This window comes from Microcaecilia unicolor, chromosome 1 (assembly GCF_901765095.1).
Source record: "Microcaecilia unicolor chromosome 1, aMicUni1.1, whole genome shotgun sequence".
NCBI classification, from domain to species: Eukaryota; Metazoa; Chordata; class Amphibia; order Gymnophiona; family Siphonopidae; genus Microcaecilia; species Microcaecilia unicolor.
The window spans coordinates 313251980-313264919 of NC_044031.1; the positions used below are offsets into that span (position 1 = coordinate 313251980).

General features: G+C 44.9%; 1 protein-coding gene across 1 annotated transcript in view; it reads left to right on the forward strand.

The window, feature by feature from the left end:
• The window catches only part of RPS19BP1 (ribosomal protein S19 binding protein 1), a 29928-nt gene extending 20082 nt beyond the window's left edge, over positions 1-9846 (forward strand). Inside the window, exons 3-4 of the mRNA XM_030208365.1 lie at positions 311-408; positions 8179-9846. Of these exons, the coding sequence (XP_030064225.1) occupies positions 311-408; positions 8179-8364 (284 nt within the window). The 3' untranslated portion in view covers positions 8365-9846. The remainder of the gene's footprint in view (positions 1-310; positions 409-8178) is intronic.
• The last annotated feature ends 3094 nt before the right edge of the window (positions 9847-12940 follow it).

A 12940-nucleotide genomic window follows, 5' to 3' on the forward strand; every position in this document is an offset into this window, starting at 1 on the left:
GAGATTTTAGATTTGGCAAAAAAATGTTTGCTAAATACTTCTGGATGTTTCTTTAGAATAGACAGATATTAAATATGAAATGCAGTGTGGTTGCTTAGCATGAGTAGGCTTATTGTCTGGGGGTGACATCTACAGTGCTGAAACCTGTGCTAATCGTCAGCCTCTGGGGAAAGGGTGTACATGCTCCCTGTTATCTACTAGCTGCAGGCATGTGAATACTCCATGGGTTCCTGTTGACATTGTTCTTTGTTCTGCCTTCCACACTGGTGTGCATTCCTAATGCCCTAAATAGCTTTCTTCTCTTCTCCAGATGAGTATCGGAAGCACCAGCAGAAGAATCACCTGCAAAGCAACCTGCAGTACATGCTGAGAACCACATTTGTGCCAGATGGGAAAGTGACACAAAAGGTACAGGATGTCGCAGGATATTGTAACCAGGCAGTCCCACTTAAGGGAATTAAACCAGCAGCACAGCCCTATTCACAATATGATTTCTCTGACCAGACTCCTTCCTGGAACTGTGCTGTAGCCAGCTGCAGACTGTTAGGCGCCCTTTTACAGATTGGCGGTAAGCCCAGTGCGGGCTTACCGCTCGCTCTTTTGGGACTTCCGCTGGCGGTAGTCTTGTACCAAGCGCACGCCATTTCTGGAGTTAAAAGAAAACCCTTGGAAATGGGTCGTGCAGCGATAACCCGGGTTAGTGCGGGAGCCCTTATCACCACCTCAGTGGGTGGCGGTAAGGGCTCCTCATCACATGGCCATGCGGTATGAGTTCTCTTACCACATGGCCATGTGTGTCTGGGGGCTTTTTTTCCTGCAGCTTGGTAAATGGACCCTTTAGTTCTGTATCAGACCTTCCCCCTCCTTGGGGCAACTGGGTCTGAGGATACTATGAAGGGGAGGGGGGAGTCTGGTCCAGCACAAAGACTGTATGTGCTGTTCAGACTTAAGAGTACATGCATACCTGGCTCTTGAGAGAAGCTATGGGCTCTAGTCCCTGGCTGTGACAGCACTAGGTGCCACAGGGTGAAAATCTTAAGCATGGAATAGGGTTTTGTGGGTAGGTTTATATTTTACATATATATGGAGAATAGGTTGTGATAAGAAAGGAGGTAGTAACATAGAGGAGGAGGGCAGGGATGGATGGATTTTACAGTCCTTCTAGGGATGTGGCCTACTCTTAAGGGAGATTGGGGAGGGTGGGGTGGCGGCAAGCTGGGATGATTCTCCTTGCCTTGCTCACAATGTCCATTACAGTGATGATGCCAATCCCCATTTCTCCAAGGACAAGCAGGCCATATTCTCACATGTGGGTGATGTCATCCTTGTCACCCAGTGCGGAGCTTAAGCTACTAGAGCTTTAAGAGCACGCGCAGCATCCCCACCGCACTTGGGCGAGTGCCTTCCCACCCGCCATGAGAGCGCGGTACTATCAGTCTCCTCTCATCTGCAGTGAGGAGAGAACGCAATTGTCCCACGCTGCTCACAGCATCTGGTGCGTGAGTGTCTTTTTTTTTTTTTTTTTCAATTTTTGTGCCTTCCCTTCGGGGGAGTTTTTTATCTGGACTTTTTTAATTCTTTTTTTTTTTTTTTTTCTTTGGAAAGGTCACTCTCCCCATATAGTTTTAGTTTGTTTCCCCACTTTTAGGTTTCCTTTATTTTTGGCGCACTATGTAGGCCCTCTTGGGCCTGAGCTCCAGTCAGATATTGCTCCCTCAATTTTTTTCCTGGGGTGTGCCCTTTTTTTTTTTTAGTCACCCTCAAGCTGTTTGCTTTGGCCACGGCTGTTTTTCCTTCCATGTCATCAAAGGTTCCCAGTGGCTTTAAGCGCCACTCATTCTTGGTGTTTTCAGTGTTTGGGGCCTGAACAATACCCTTCTAGCTGTGTTCTTTTTCTTTGTATGAAGAAAAGAACGCAGCTGGCCAGAGAGGCTCAAAGGGAAAAGATTTTTGTAGTCCAGTCTGAAACCTCAGCATCGGTATCAGCATCAATTTGAGGAGTTGCATCAGGTGCAGTGGTCCATATGGCCAAGAGACCTTCCTCAAACACTGGGAGTGGACATGCATCAAGTGAGTCTCCACCTGCTTCGACTTCGGCCGCTGTGCAGGGTCCCTGGGACCGGTCAGCATTGGACCCAAAACTGAGGCAACATGGAGATTTGACCTCAACCTCGGCACCAAGGAGCATCGATGACCAGCATTAGGCAAAGGCCAAGAAGCATCGGCAGCCAGCATTGGGCAAAGGCCAAGAAGCATCAGCATTGATTCCCCCTCTATGCCCGGTGCCGGGAGCTCCAGAACACTAGGGGATTTGGTCACTGAGAAGCTGTGCTGGGAGGACTGCTCCCCTTCCATAGAAGAGGTGCCAATGCATGGGTCTCCAAGCAGCCTGGAACAGACACCTGTCTCGACCCTGGCAGTTCAACAGTCTGTCTCTGAATCGGCACCCCAGTGTTTCCTGATGGCCTCTCTCAATGAGCGCATCTGGGCCATGCTCCCTGAGCTCTTGGCGGGGTTTTTACAGCAGTGTGCATCGGCATCTGGGATGCTTGCTCTAGCCACTTCCTGCTACCCTGAAAGGCCCTCAGCCTACGGTGAGGTCTCCGATGCCAGTGTCACATGCGGCACTGGTGTTGACAGCTGCCTGTGTGGGCACCCCCCTCAACGGTGGAGGAAGCTTCCTGTGACCTGGAAGTATCTGTGGTTTTGGCTGGGGACACATCACTTCCAGAATGGCATGTTGCCTTTTGGCCTTGCATTGGCTACCAGAGTTTTGCAGTAGTCGCAGCATCGCTACACAGTCTGGGAGTGCAGTTGTTCCCCAACATGTATGATTGGCTGGTGAAGAGCACTTCAAAACATGGTGCTCAGAAGTCCATACAATGAACTAATCGGGGGTTGGAGCTAATAGGGTTAATTTTAAATTACCCTGAGTCTTATCTCCTTCCTGTTCAGCGATTGGAGTTCATCGGAGCCCTGCTATACATACAGCAGGTGCAGGCTTTTCTCTCTGTGCTGAGGGCGGATTCTCTTGTTGCTCTTGCCACTCAGGTCCAAGCTAGCGAGCAGGTCACAGCTTGGAAGATGTGTTGAGATTGTTAGGCCACGTGGAGGGGTATTTTTGATAGTGCATGTGTTGGACTTTAGACGTTTAGTGTTAAACATACCAAATCCAAATAGAAAATATACCCATTTTCGAAAAAAGAAAAACAACTTCTGTTTTTTCGAAAACACTGTTTCGAATAAGGTTTTGTGCTTTGGGAGAAAGCAAAGATACTGTAGCAGGTGTTCTCCGAGGACAGCAGGCCATTCATTTTCACATACCCTCCCACCTCCCCTTGGAGTTTTCTCCTTTTTGCAGTATGCTATAGTATTTGTACTGATGGTCCAGTGCTCTTGCAGCGGGCAGGAAAGCGCACTCGCATGCTTGATTGGGATACTACACATTCTCTTAAAGCTCTTGTAGCTTCTTTAAGCTCCACATAGGGCGATGTGAATGACATTGCCCACATGTGAGAATGAATGGCCTGCTGTCCTCAGAGAACACCTGCTACAGGCAAGTAATTTCGCTTTATCATATAACATAGTGAAAATCTTTTCATGGAATGTGGAATGTGTTTTCTCCCCCATTTTTAAAAGAACAAAAACTCCTTCAAACCCTGCATAGAAAAAAGGCAAATGTGGCGTTTGTTTGCAGGAAACCCACCTTACGTTAGTGGAACTCAAGAGATGGTAGGTGGGATCCCTTTATGGCGTCTTGGCTGTGGCAAAAAAAGTGGGAGTGGCAATCCTAATTAAGAAAGGTCTCGTGCGTATTTCATAAACTTGTGGATGAATTGGGTAGGTTTGTAATTGCACATGTGACTTTAGATAGACAGCCCCTACTGTTGTGCAACATTTACGCGTACAATATTTATGCTTATATGACATATTTTGAGTGCACTTTAATCATTTATTAGGGTTTGAAGGGATTCCCATTAATCTTTTGGGGAGATTTTCTTATTGTGGCAGACCCAGTGTTGGACCAGTCTGGTGGTCCGTCAAGGGAGGCTCCTAACCCCAATAAAGGGATACCTTTGATATGTGTTCTGTTCAATTTACTGGACATGTGGAGGATTCTTCTTCCTTTGGATAGAGACTAAGCTCGTTTGTCAAGGGCCCACTCCACCCAATCCAGAATAGATAATGTGCTAGTGTTTCAGGAATTGATGGGTAAAGTGGTTGCAGCTGAAATTGGCCAGAAATTTCAGACCATGCTATGGTTTGGGTGGAGTTGAACCTTTCAGAAACATCTTCTTTTCAGTTTCAAAGGAAATTCCCTATAGAACTTTACACAGATTCATCTTTTAGAGTGTTCTTGTTGGTAAAGTGCTCTGAGTTATCGACTTTCAATCAGGGATAGGAATTAGACAGTTCTCTGTGGGGAAATAATTGGCGATTATAGCCACAAGAGAAAATCTAGAGACAAAGAAAATTTGAGGTTGGAAAGATTGATTAAAATTGAACAGGGAATTTTTGGAACTTATCCGACTCTTTGAAATAAGTTGAAATTTATGCAAGAGCTCATTTGAGTATTTAACAAAGGGCAAATAAATCTATACAATATTTTAAATACCAGCTTTACAAAACTGGTAAACTGTTGGCTATGATGATGTATGGATGAGAGGGTCCCCATAAAATTTTGAAGTTGAAATCATTAGAGGAGAGTTGAATTTCAAACTGATAAAGATGTCTGCTGGCTTTTTAAATTATTCTATGAAAAATTGTATTCTAAACCTTTGGGATAGGGCCTTCAGCGAGAGAGTGATTTGTCTAGTATAGAATTACTTCAGATTATGCCAGCCAACTGTTGACCACCACAATTTCCAAGAAGGAAGTGAAATGAGGTGATTAAACAGAGTGCATTAGATAAAGCGCCAGGACCAGATGGGTTTAGGGTGGAGTTCTACAAAATTTTGCAAGGAGGCATATTAAAACCTCTTACAAGAATTAATCATATTTTAAACTATCGAATTTTACCAGATACTGTAGTTTATCTTTGGCTCAAATAATAGTTCTCCCTAAGTCAGGGAAGGGCCCTTTGGTCCCAGAATCTTATCATCCCATCTCACTATTATGCACTGAAGCCAAGTTGTTGTCGACGAAATCCACTGCTAAGCGGCCTCCTTGTGTTGCCTCAGGAGTGAGGAAGTCAACAAGATGCCTCCAGCCAGCAATGCTGGCATTCCCCGAACATGCTCAGTTCATGCACAAACTGAGCATTCTTAGGGAGTGCAAGCGTTGGTGGCTGGAGGCACCCCGCTGACTTCCTCGCTTCTGAGACAGTACAAGGAGGAAGGGGGTGACTCGGGCAGTGGATTACTTAATATGGAGGGGCTTAAGCTACCCCACCAGCCATTGAACAGGTACTGCAGCTTTAGAGGGGATCTGAACCCAAAGGAGGGGCCCCAGGTCTCCAAGGCCCCTTCCTTCCCCTGTGGCTATGCAACTGATTAAAGGCCCAACATCTTCCTTCCTTTCTCCCACCCAACTCTCTCTCCCTTCCTCTCTTCTGTTCCCAGGTCATCTATCTATCTTTGAGTCCAGTTCCTCTTTTTCTTCCTTCCCTCCACCCCCAGGTCCATTCTCTCTCTTTCTCTCTCTTTCTCTCTCTCTCTCTTTCTCTTTCTCTCTCTTTCTCTCTCTCTCATATCTATCCCCTGTCCCTCAATTTGGGGTGTCTCCCTATTTCCATCTTCCCCACCCCCGTGCGCAGTTCACTGTCCCTCTTTCTTCTTTTAGCCCTGCCCGTGGTTCTCGCTCCTTTCCCTTTAGTTTTCTGTAAGTCTTCAGCCCTACAGCAGCTGTACTGAAAAGCGGCCTGCACCAGGCCTTTCCCTGTGACCTGTCCCAAACAGGAAGTTGTGTCAGAAGGGGCAGAACGGGTCAGAGGGAAAGGCCTGCTGTAGGCCCCAGGCAACTTTTCAGTATGGCTAGGAGCAGGGGAGGGGGCTCTTTGGTTGTTCATGTCTATAGAACTGTTTGAGGTTTGGAATATATTTGGGGGTGGGAGGGTTGGTTTTTTCTATTTTCAAAAACAGAAAATGAGTTTGGCTGTTGTCTTTTGTTGTTTATCATGCTTTCTTATAATACAGTTGTTTAAACATAATGGATTGGTTGCTGTGTTCTCAGGATTATACTCCTCTAGATGTAGAACAGGAACTTTTGGCTCCCTGGCATCCCAACTACTTAAATTCATGTACCATACAAACAGTTGCCTACCAGTTTGAAGCAGAATTGTTTGTTGAAACTACTTTGGGAGTCTTGAAAAGAATTAGTAAGAGTATGCAGTGGATACCCAGAATTCATTAACCAACTGCCCATTTGGGGTAATTCAGCCTTTGCCCCTGGTTTGGATAGTGAGATTTTTGCCCGTTGGGAAAGGGCAGGTTTAACCCTTATAGAACATTTTTTTAAGGGAGGATAGAACACTGAAACCTCTAGCAGATCTTCAGCAAATTGATCCCCCAACAGACTGGGGATATCAATTTGCATACTTTTAATTAATGCAATACATACGTTCATTGGGCCTACCATCCCATTGGCAATAAGGGAATTTTTTATTACACAGTTGACTGTCTGGTTTACACAAGTCCTAGCAAGTTTTGGGTGTTTTGAAAGATTATGGAACCTTGCAATGAGCATGGGACCGAGAGGTAGATCACCCATTAGGACTTCTTAATTTTTAAAAATTAGTTAGAGATCCCCTTGGTAGCTCATAATGCTGATTGTTCGGGAGTGCCAGTATAGAATTATGCATAGCTTATTTGTCCAAGTAAGAGCATTTAAAGCTAAGCTAGTAGAATCCCCAATGTGTGGTAAATGTGGGAATAATGAAGGCACATTTCATGCCTTTTGGGCTTGTGCTAAAATTCAGAAGTTTAGGGATGAGGTTATTAGTAATTTGAACCATTTGTTGGAGAGCATATTCTGACAACTTTTGAGATATGGTGCTAGACTGTGGGGGAGATCTGAGATAAGGGTCCTAAATGGTTTGTTGAAAAGGCTACCCTCATGGGGAAAAAGGGCAACCTCCAACAATGGGTGCATACAAATTGCCATTCATTCTGGCAGTGGTGGAATCAGTTTTATTCCTTTATCATGTGGGAAGCTAAGGAAGAGGGTATCACTTTTAAGTGCAGATGTCTATTCTTAGCTATTTGGAACACAATCCTTGTCTCTAAGGAGTTTAATCTTGAGTAGACTGCATTTATAATAATTAATTTGGGTTCATTGGCATGTTGTGTTGATGGGTTTGGGTTTACATCCCTTCAGGTTGAATGTATTACTGAGTTTAGTTGGGGTGCAATGGGGATATATGGAAGGGGATCTGATGAATATATAGGGGCTTTTGTTTCTTATAGCCTCCCACTTTATTAAGCAAGACCTTTCACTTAAGTTTAGGTTGAGTTCAGGCATTTATTTTATTATGCTCTGCTTATTATTTGTATGGTATATGTATGATCTCTATTCTGTTTATATATCTGTCCTGGATAATGTTATACAAAGTTCCTTGTACCTTTATATTAATAAAAGAGAGGATTTTAAGTAAAAGGTGAAAATCCTGGGTAGCTGTGAAGGACCATTCATGTGACCCATCAATACCCACAACTGCAGAAATAAGCTAAAGGGCCAAAATAAAACCACTTTGTGTTTGGATAATCTGCTTTTTTTTTTTTTTTCTGGCTGGCAAACTGGAAAGGCTTTTCACTTTTTAATATCAAAAGAAAACTCATACACATAACATCTTTAGACACTTTTCAGATTAAAATTATTAGAGTTTGTAAATATCCAACTTTCTACATGGCCAATGTGACCACTAGACCATTTCATTATTGGGCTGTGCACTCTCATATGAAAGGTCACTAGTTTGATCCCCATTGTCCCCTGGCTCAGGTAGGAATGATACAAAGGCAGTGTTCAGAGCCCTTAGGGGGAGGGGAGGCAGGGGATCATATCTTCACTCAAGGATGACATCTAGTGGCTGGATTTGAGAATTATGGCCCTTGCCAATGGCTGTTGCTACAGTGGATTGGGGTGGAGGGGGAAGTAAAAATAAATAAATATGGGGGGGGGGGGGGGAAATGTGAAGGGAAAAGACCATTAAACTGTCTCACTTCTTCTCTTCCTTTTGATCAGATTCTAAGCCAGAACCAGGGCAGAAAGTCGAAAGATTGTCCAGCAGAGAAAGTCAAGAGAAGACAGGAAGAGAAGAGCGTCTTCAGCGAGGCTGATTTTCAGCGCTTCGAGAGGGAGTACTTTGGCGGAGGGGTAGGAGGCATCTTAGGAAAAGGAACACGCGCCCGTATGGAGCGGGGTTTTTAGAGGAGGGAAAAAGCTGGAGTTTAGGCCCTTCTCTCTTGTTTAAAGACTGTTTTGAGGAATAATGAGTGGTACATTGTGGCTGGCTCACTGATCCAGGAGCTCCCTTGGAACATTGCTGTGTATAAAAGCCAGGCCCTTGGAGTACACACACTTTCTGGGACTTGTGGGTCCTGCAAGGTTTGGAGGGGGGGGGGGTACTAGATGTACTGTGTCAGCATTATCTAGTAATCAGGAGGATGATGAGGCATAATTGATGAGAGCCCTGTGATACCATACCGTTTGCTCACTATAAGTCTACCTGCTGAAATTCTTTCCACTCTTTTATCATTGGGTATTCAAGGAAGATAATTTGCCATGAAATAAATGCCTTTATACTGGTTTGAAAGTCCATCCAGTCATCAGCTATGCCTTGACCTGCAGCCGTTAACAGCTCCTGTTCAGAAATTGCTATTTTCCACATCTGTTTTATATTACCTCTTGTGCCCTTGGCGCTGTCTACTGCTTCTGTCCCTTCCCAGATCTTGCCTGGATGGAAATGAATCATGCTGGTCCCAGAACAGTAGTAGCACATCTTTCAAGGAATAGCATCAAAGATATTGCTTGACCAGTTGGGGCCACCACTGTAGTGAAGCTGTGTCTGCTATCCTCCCTCCCTAGGCTTGTATGCACCACTGCTGCAATGTCGTTGGACTGGCCCCATCAGAGTATCTGAACATGAATCTTCCATGCCACAGTCTTGAGTACTGTGGCCTGAGCCATGAAACCAACTCATGTATGTGTAAGCCATTTCCCTGGAAGTGCTGCATGTTAATTTGCTAGCAAGGCTGTGGCATGAGTTAACGACAAATTGCAGATTGACCTGACAAAAGCTAGCACCCAGGGTGGCCTGTTGAGAATTTTCATGTAATCATAAATGCTGCTTCACTGAAGCTTTACAGTGTCCCTAACTTGCAATTCTCGAGTTAGGGAAAGAGGGTTGATATGCTGGACACAATCAATTTTGCATCACAGTCCCTATAAATTATTTTGTGGGTTTTGTTCTTGTTTTTAAGAGACGTGCAATTTCTGACAGGGAAGATGTTGACTGTCAACTAAGATTCCTGACTGAGACCTCTGTATTTAGTCCCTGTCATCAAGGGCTCAAGGTCACATATTGAATGTCCTAGGAGGCTTACCTAGGAAATTATAGGAAGGAGATATGGGTTCTGGAAAGGATGGAAAGTTTAAAGTTTAGAATATTTGGGGGTGGAGGAGGGGCTTTTAAGTTTGTTTGAAGAAGGCAATAAAGGGTAAAGGCCCTTTCTGAGAAATCTTGTGAGGGAGAATATGAATCTTGGAGAGATGGGGGGGGGGTTATTAAATTGTAAAACAATATTTTGTACCTGGCTGGTAATGCCTATTTGTTTGAGTCTTGTTTACAAGTACCAGTTTGTTGTAAAAGATGATGTTTTATTTCATCTAATAAAAGATTTTTAAAATTTGCCCTGCTTCATGATTAGTGATTTTGAATCTAAATCACATTCATTTAAATCATGATTTACAGCACTGGTCAGGAAGATTCTTTTGATTAAGGTGAATCTGCAAAATGAATATTTACTGTTTACTTTCACTGAGAGTACCAGAACATAGTTACTTTATGTTCTACCCCAGTGGTTCTTAATCTTTCTTCCTTTGTTACACACCTGATAAGCGATGTTCACTTCTGTGACACACTGAACATTACATTCATGTATCGTTCATTATTGCTGAAAATGATGCAAAGAAAGGCGGTGGCTGCTGTGTGGGGAAGAGCAGACTTGCAACATTTCCAGTTGGGGCTAGTAGAAGCAGTGAGCATTGTGAGTAATGGTGAAACAGCCAGTTAATGTAGCTTTCAAGTACCTGATGCTCTGTTCTGTTCCCGCAGGCACATATGATTGTTATGGAAGGCAAGGGCTTGCTGTCACATTTTTGGTGACACATTTCTCAGTTCTTAGTGACACATAAGTATGTCCCTACACACTGGTTGAGAAACCACTGTTCTGCCTTGAGAATTTAAATAGTAACTCCAGAAGCCCATCTAAAAGTTGTGGCTATGGAATGCAGGAAATACTTAATATGTGCTAAGGGTGCAGTATGCTAAGATACCATTCTTTAAATCCATCTGGGTGCCCAAATTCTATTATAGAATAGAGCCTAAGTTCAGACGACTGGACTATTGCAATGTGATATTCTCTGGCCTGCAATTCCGATCCTCTCGCATGCTTCTAAGTTTGATCACATTATCCCGTTCATCCGATATCACTGGCTACTTATTGAGTACCGCATTTGTTTTAAGATACTTGCCTAGACTCATAAGGCATTACACACAAGTGTTGCCTCTTACCCTGCTACACTGACTGTCCTCTATGCTCCACTGACTGTCGTTTATATATTCCATCTGTTCACCAGGCTAAACATGATTCAATGAGGCATTCTGCCTTCTGCTGTATTGCCCCTGCACTCTTCAATATATTATCATCTACACTTTGCCTTGAAGACTCTAATTCAAGACTGCTCTAAAGCAGTGATTCCCAGACCTGGTCCTGGAGGCATCCCAGCCAATCAAGTTTTCAGGATATCCACAATGAATTATCATGAGAGAGATTTGCATGCAAATCCCTTATGAATATCCATTGGGGATATCCTGAAAACCTGACTGGCAAGGGTACCTCTAGGACCAGGTTTGGGAACCACTGCTCCAAAAACCTATTGTCATGGACACAGGATGGTGAGCACTTGAACCGCAGCCAGAGCTGCATCAGACAAGTCCCCCAGGCTGGCACAAGGGAGGAATTGGGGCTAGACCGAGCAAGGCAGGACACAGGAAGGCTAGACTGAGCAAGGCAGGACAGGAAGGGACAAGCCAAAGCTAGACTACTAGGCAAGACAGACAAGACGGACCAGATCCAGACAGGGCAAGGAAATTGGGGCTGCGGGGCTAGAACTGGAACCCAGACAGGACAAGGAACTAGGCTAGAACTGGGTCCAAACAGACAAGAGCAAGGCAAGAATTGGATCCGGGCAGGACTGAGCAAGACAGATAAAGACTAAGACTGGTCATTAAAGGCAAGCAAGGACTAGGCAGGGCTGGAGCTTGGCAGGAACTCAGAGACAAGGCAGGGTCCAAGACAGCATCCAGGAACAAGGCAGAAGCAGAGGCTGAACCATGGCAGGAACTCGGCAAGGCAGACAAGAAAGACCTCATTGCAAAGGGTCTGAGAATGGCTTGGGCCTTCCTTTAAATATGCACAAGCCCAGTGTTGCTCCTGTTGTGCCCCTGCAGGGCTTCCCACCCCTGGGTCCTCAAGAGTTGAGCTACTTGTGTGTCTGTGTGTGTTCGTCTAGGAGAGCCACCGCCCCCACAGGAGCAGACACACAGAAGTGGACCGTTGCCTGAAGGAGGGCCAGAGAAGTGTGGGTCCAACGCCGACAACCCAACAGAGTTGGGAAGTAAGTCAGGGCACTAGCCAAGGCGGGAACCATGACAGCACCCCCTCCTTGAAGACCCCCTCCTCTCAGTTCTCAGCAGGGTGTCACAAGACACAGAGAAACCTCCACAGGAACACAGGCGGGGTGGAACTTGACAGGAATTCAGAGACCAGGCACGGTCCAAGGCAAGATCCAGGAACAAGGCAGGAGTAGGAGCTGGATCACAGCAGGAACATCAAGGCAGGAGCAAGGCAAAGGCACAGGAAGACCTCATTGCAAAGGCGTCCAAGAAGGGCTTGGGCCTTCCTTAAATATGCACAAGCCCGATGTCACTCCTGACACGCCCCCACAGGGCTTCCCACTACTTGGGTCCTCAAGAGTGGTCCTGCTAGTGTACGCGTGCGTCTGGGAGAGCTGCTGCCCCCACAGAAGCAGACTGCTGCCTGAAGGAGGGCCAGAGAGAACAGCGGAACCAGCCCTGACACCCCCACGGCATCAGGAGGTGAGTCATGGTGGGAGCCATGACGCCTATCTGCTTATGGAGGCCTTTGACGATAGACTCGGAAATTGCTACTATTGTGTGATTCTGTATTTGCTTGGCTGCCCTATTGCTGTAAATACTGTTACGTTGTTATACATTTATACTAAGGTTTGTGTGTATCCTTCTTTCTCCCCCCCCCACCCCCCACCATCCTATATTGAGATGGCATTATCTTTCATTTTCTTTTAAATAATATTGTACACTGCCTTGTTTATATTTTTATTTATCTATTACATTTATATCCCACATTTTCCCACCTGTTTGCAGGAAAGGTGGCATATCAATAGAATAATCAAAAAAAACAGCACCACGGGCCTTTAAAAATGGAACACAGTTCTTTAATGAATGAGCCTTGACAAAAAGACCCGACACTAGTCACCGAAACACGGCCCGTGTCGGGTCTTTTTGTCAAGGCTCATTCATTAAAGAACTGTGTTCCATTTTTAAGGCCCGTGGTGCTGTTTTTTTTGTTTGGACTTTAGTTTGTACTTTGTTCCCTCTCTTTTGTTATATCAATAGAATAACCATAAAAGCAGGTGTAAATGTTAGCGTTTAAATGTTAGCAGTTAGGTGTGCAACTTAACA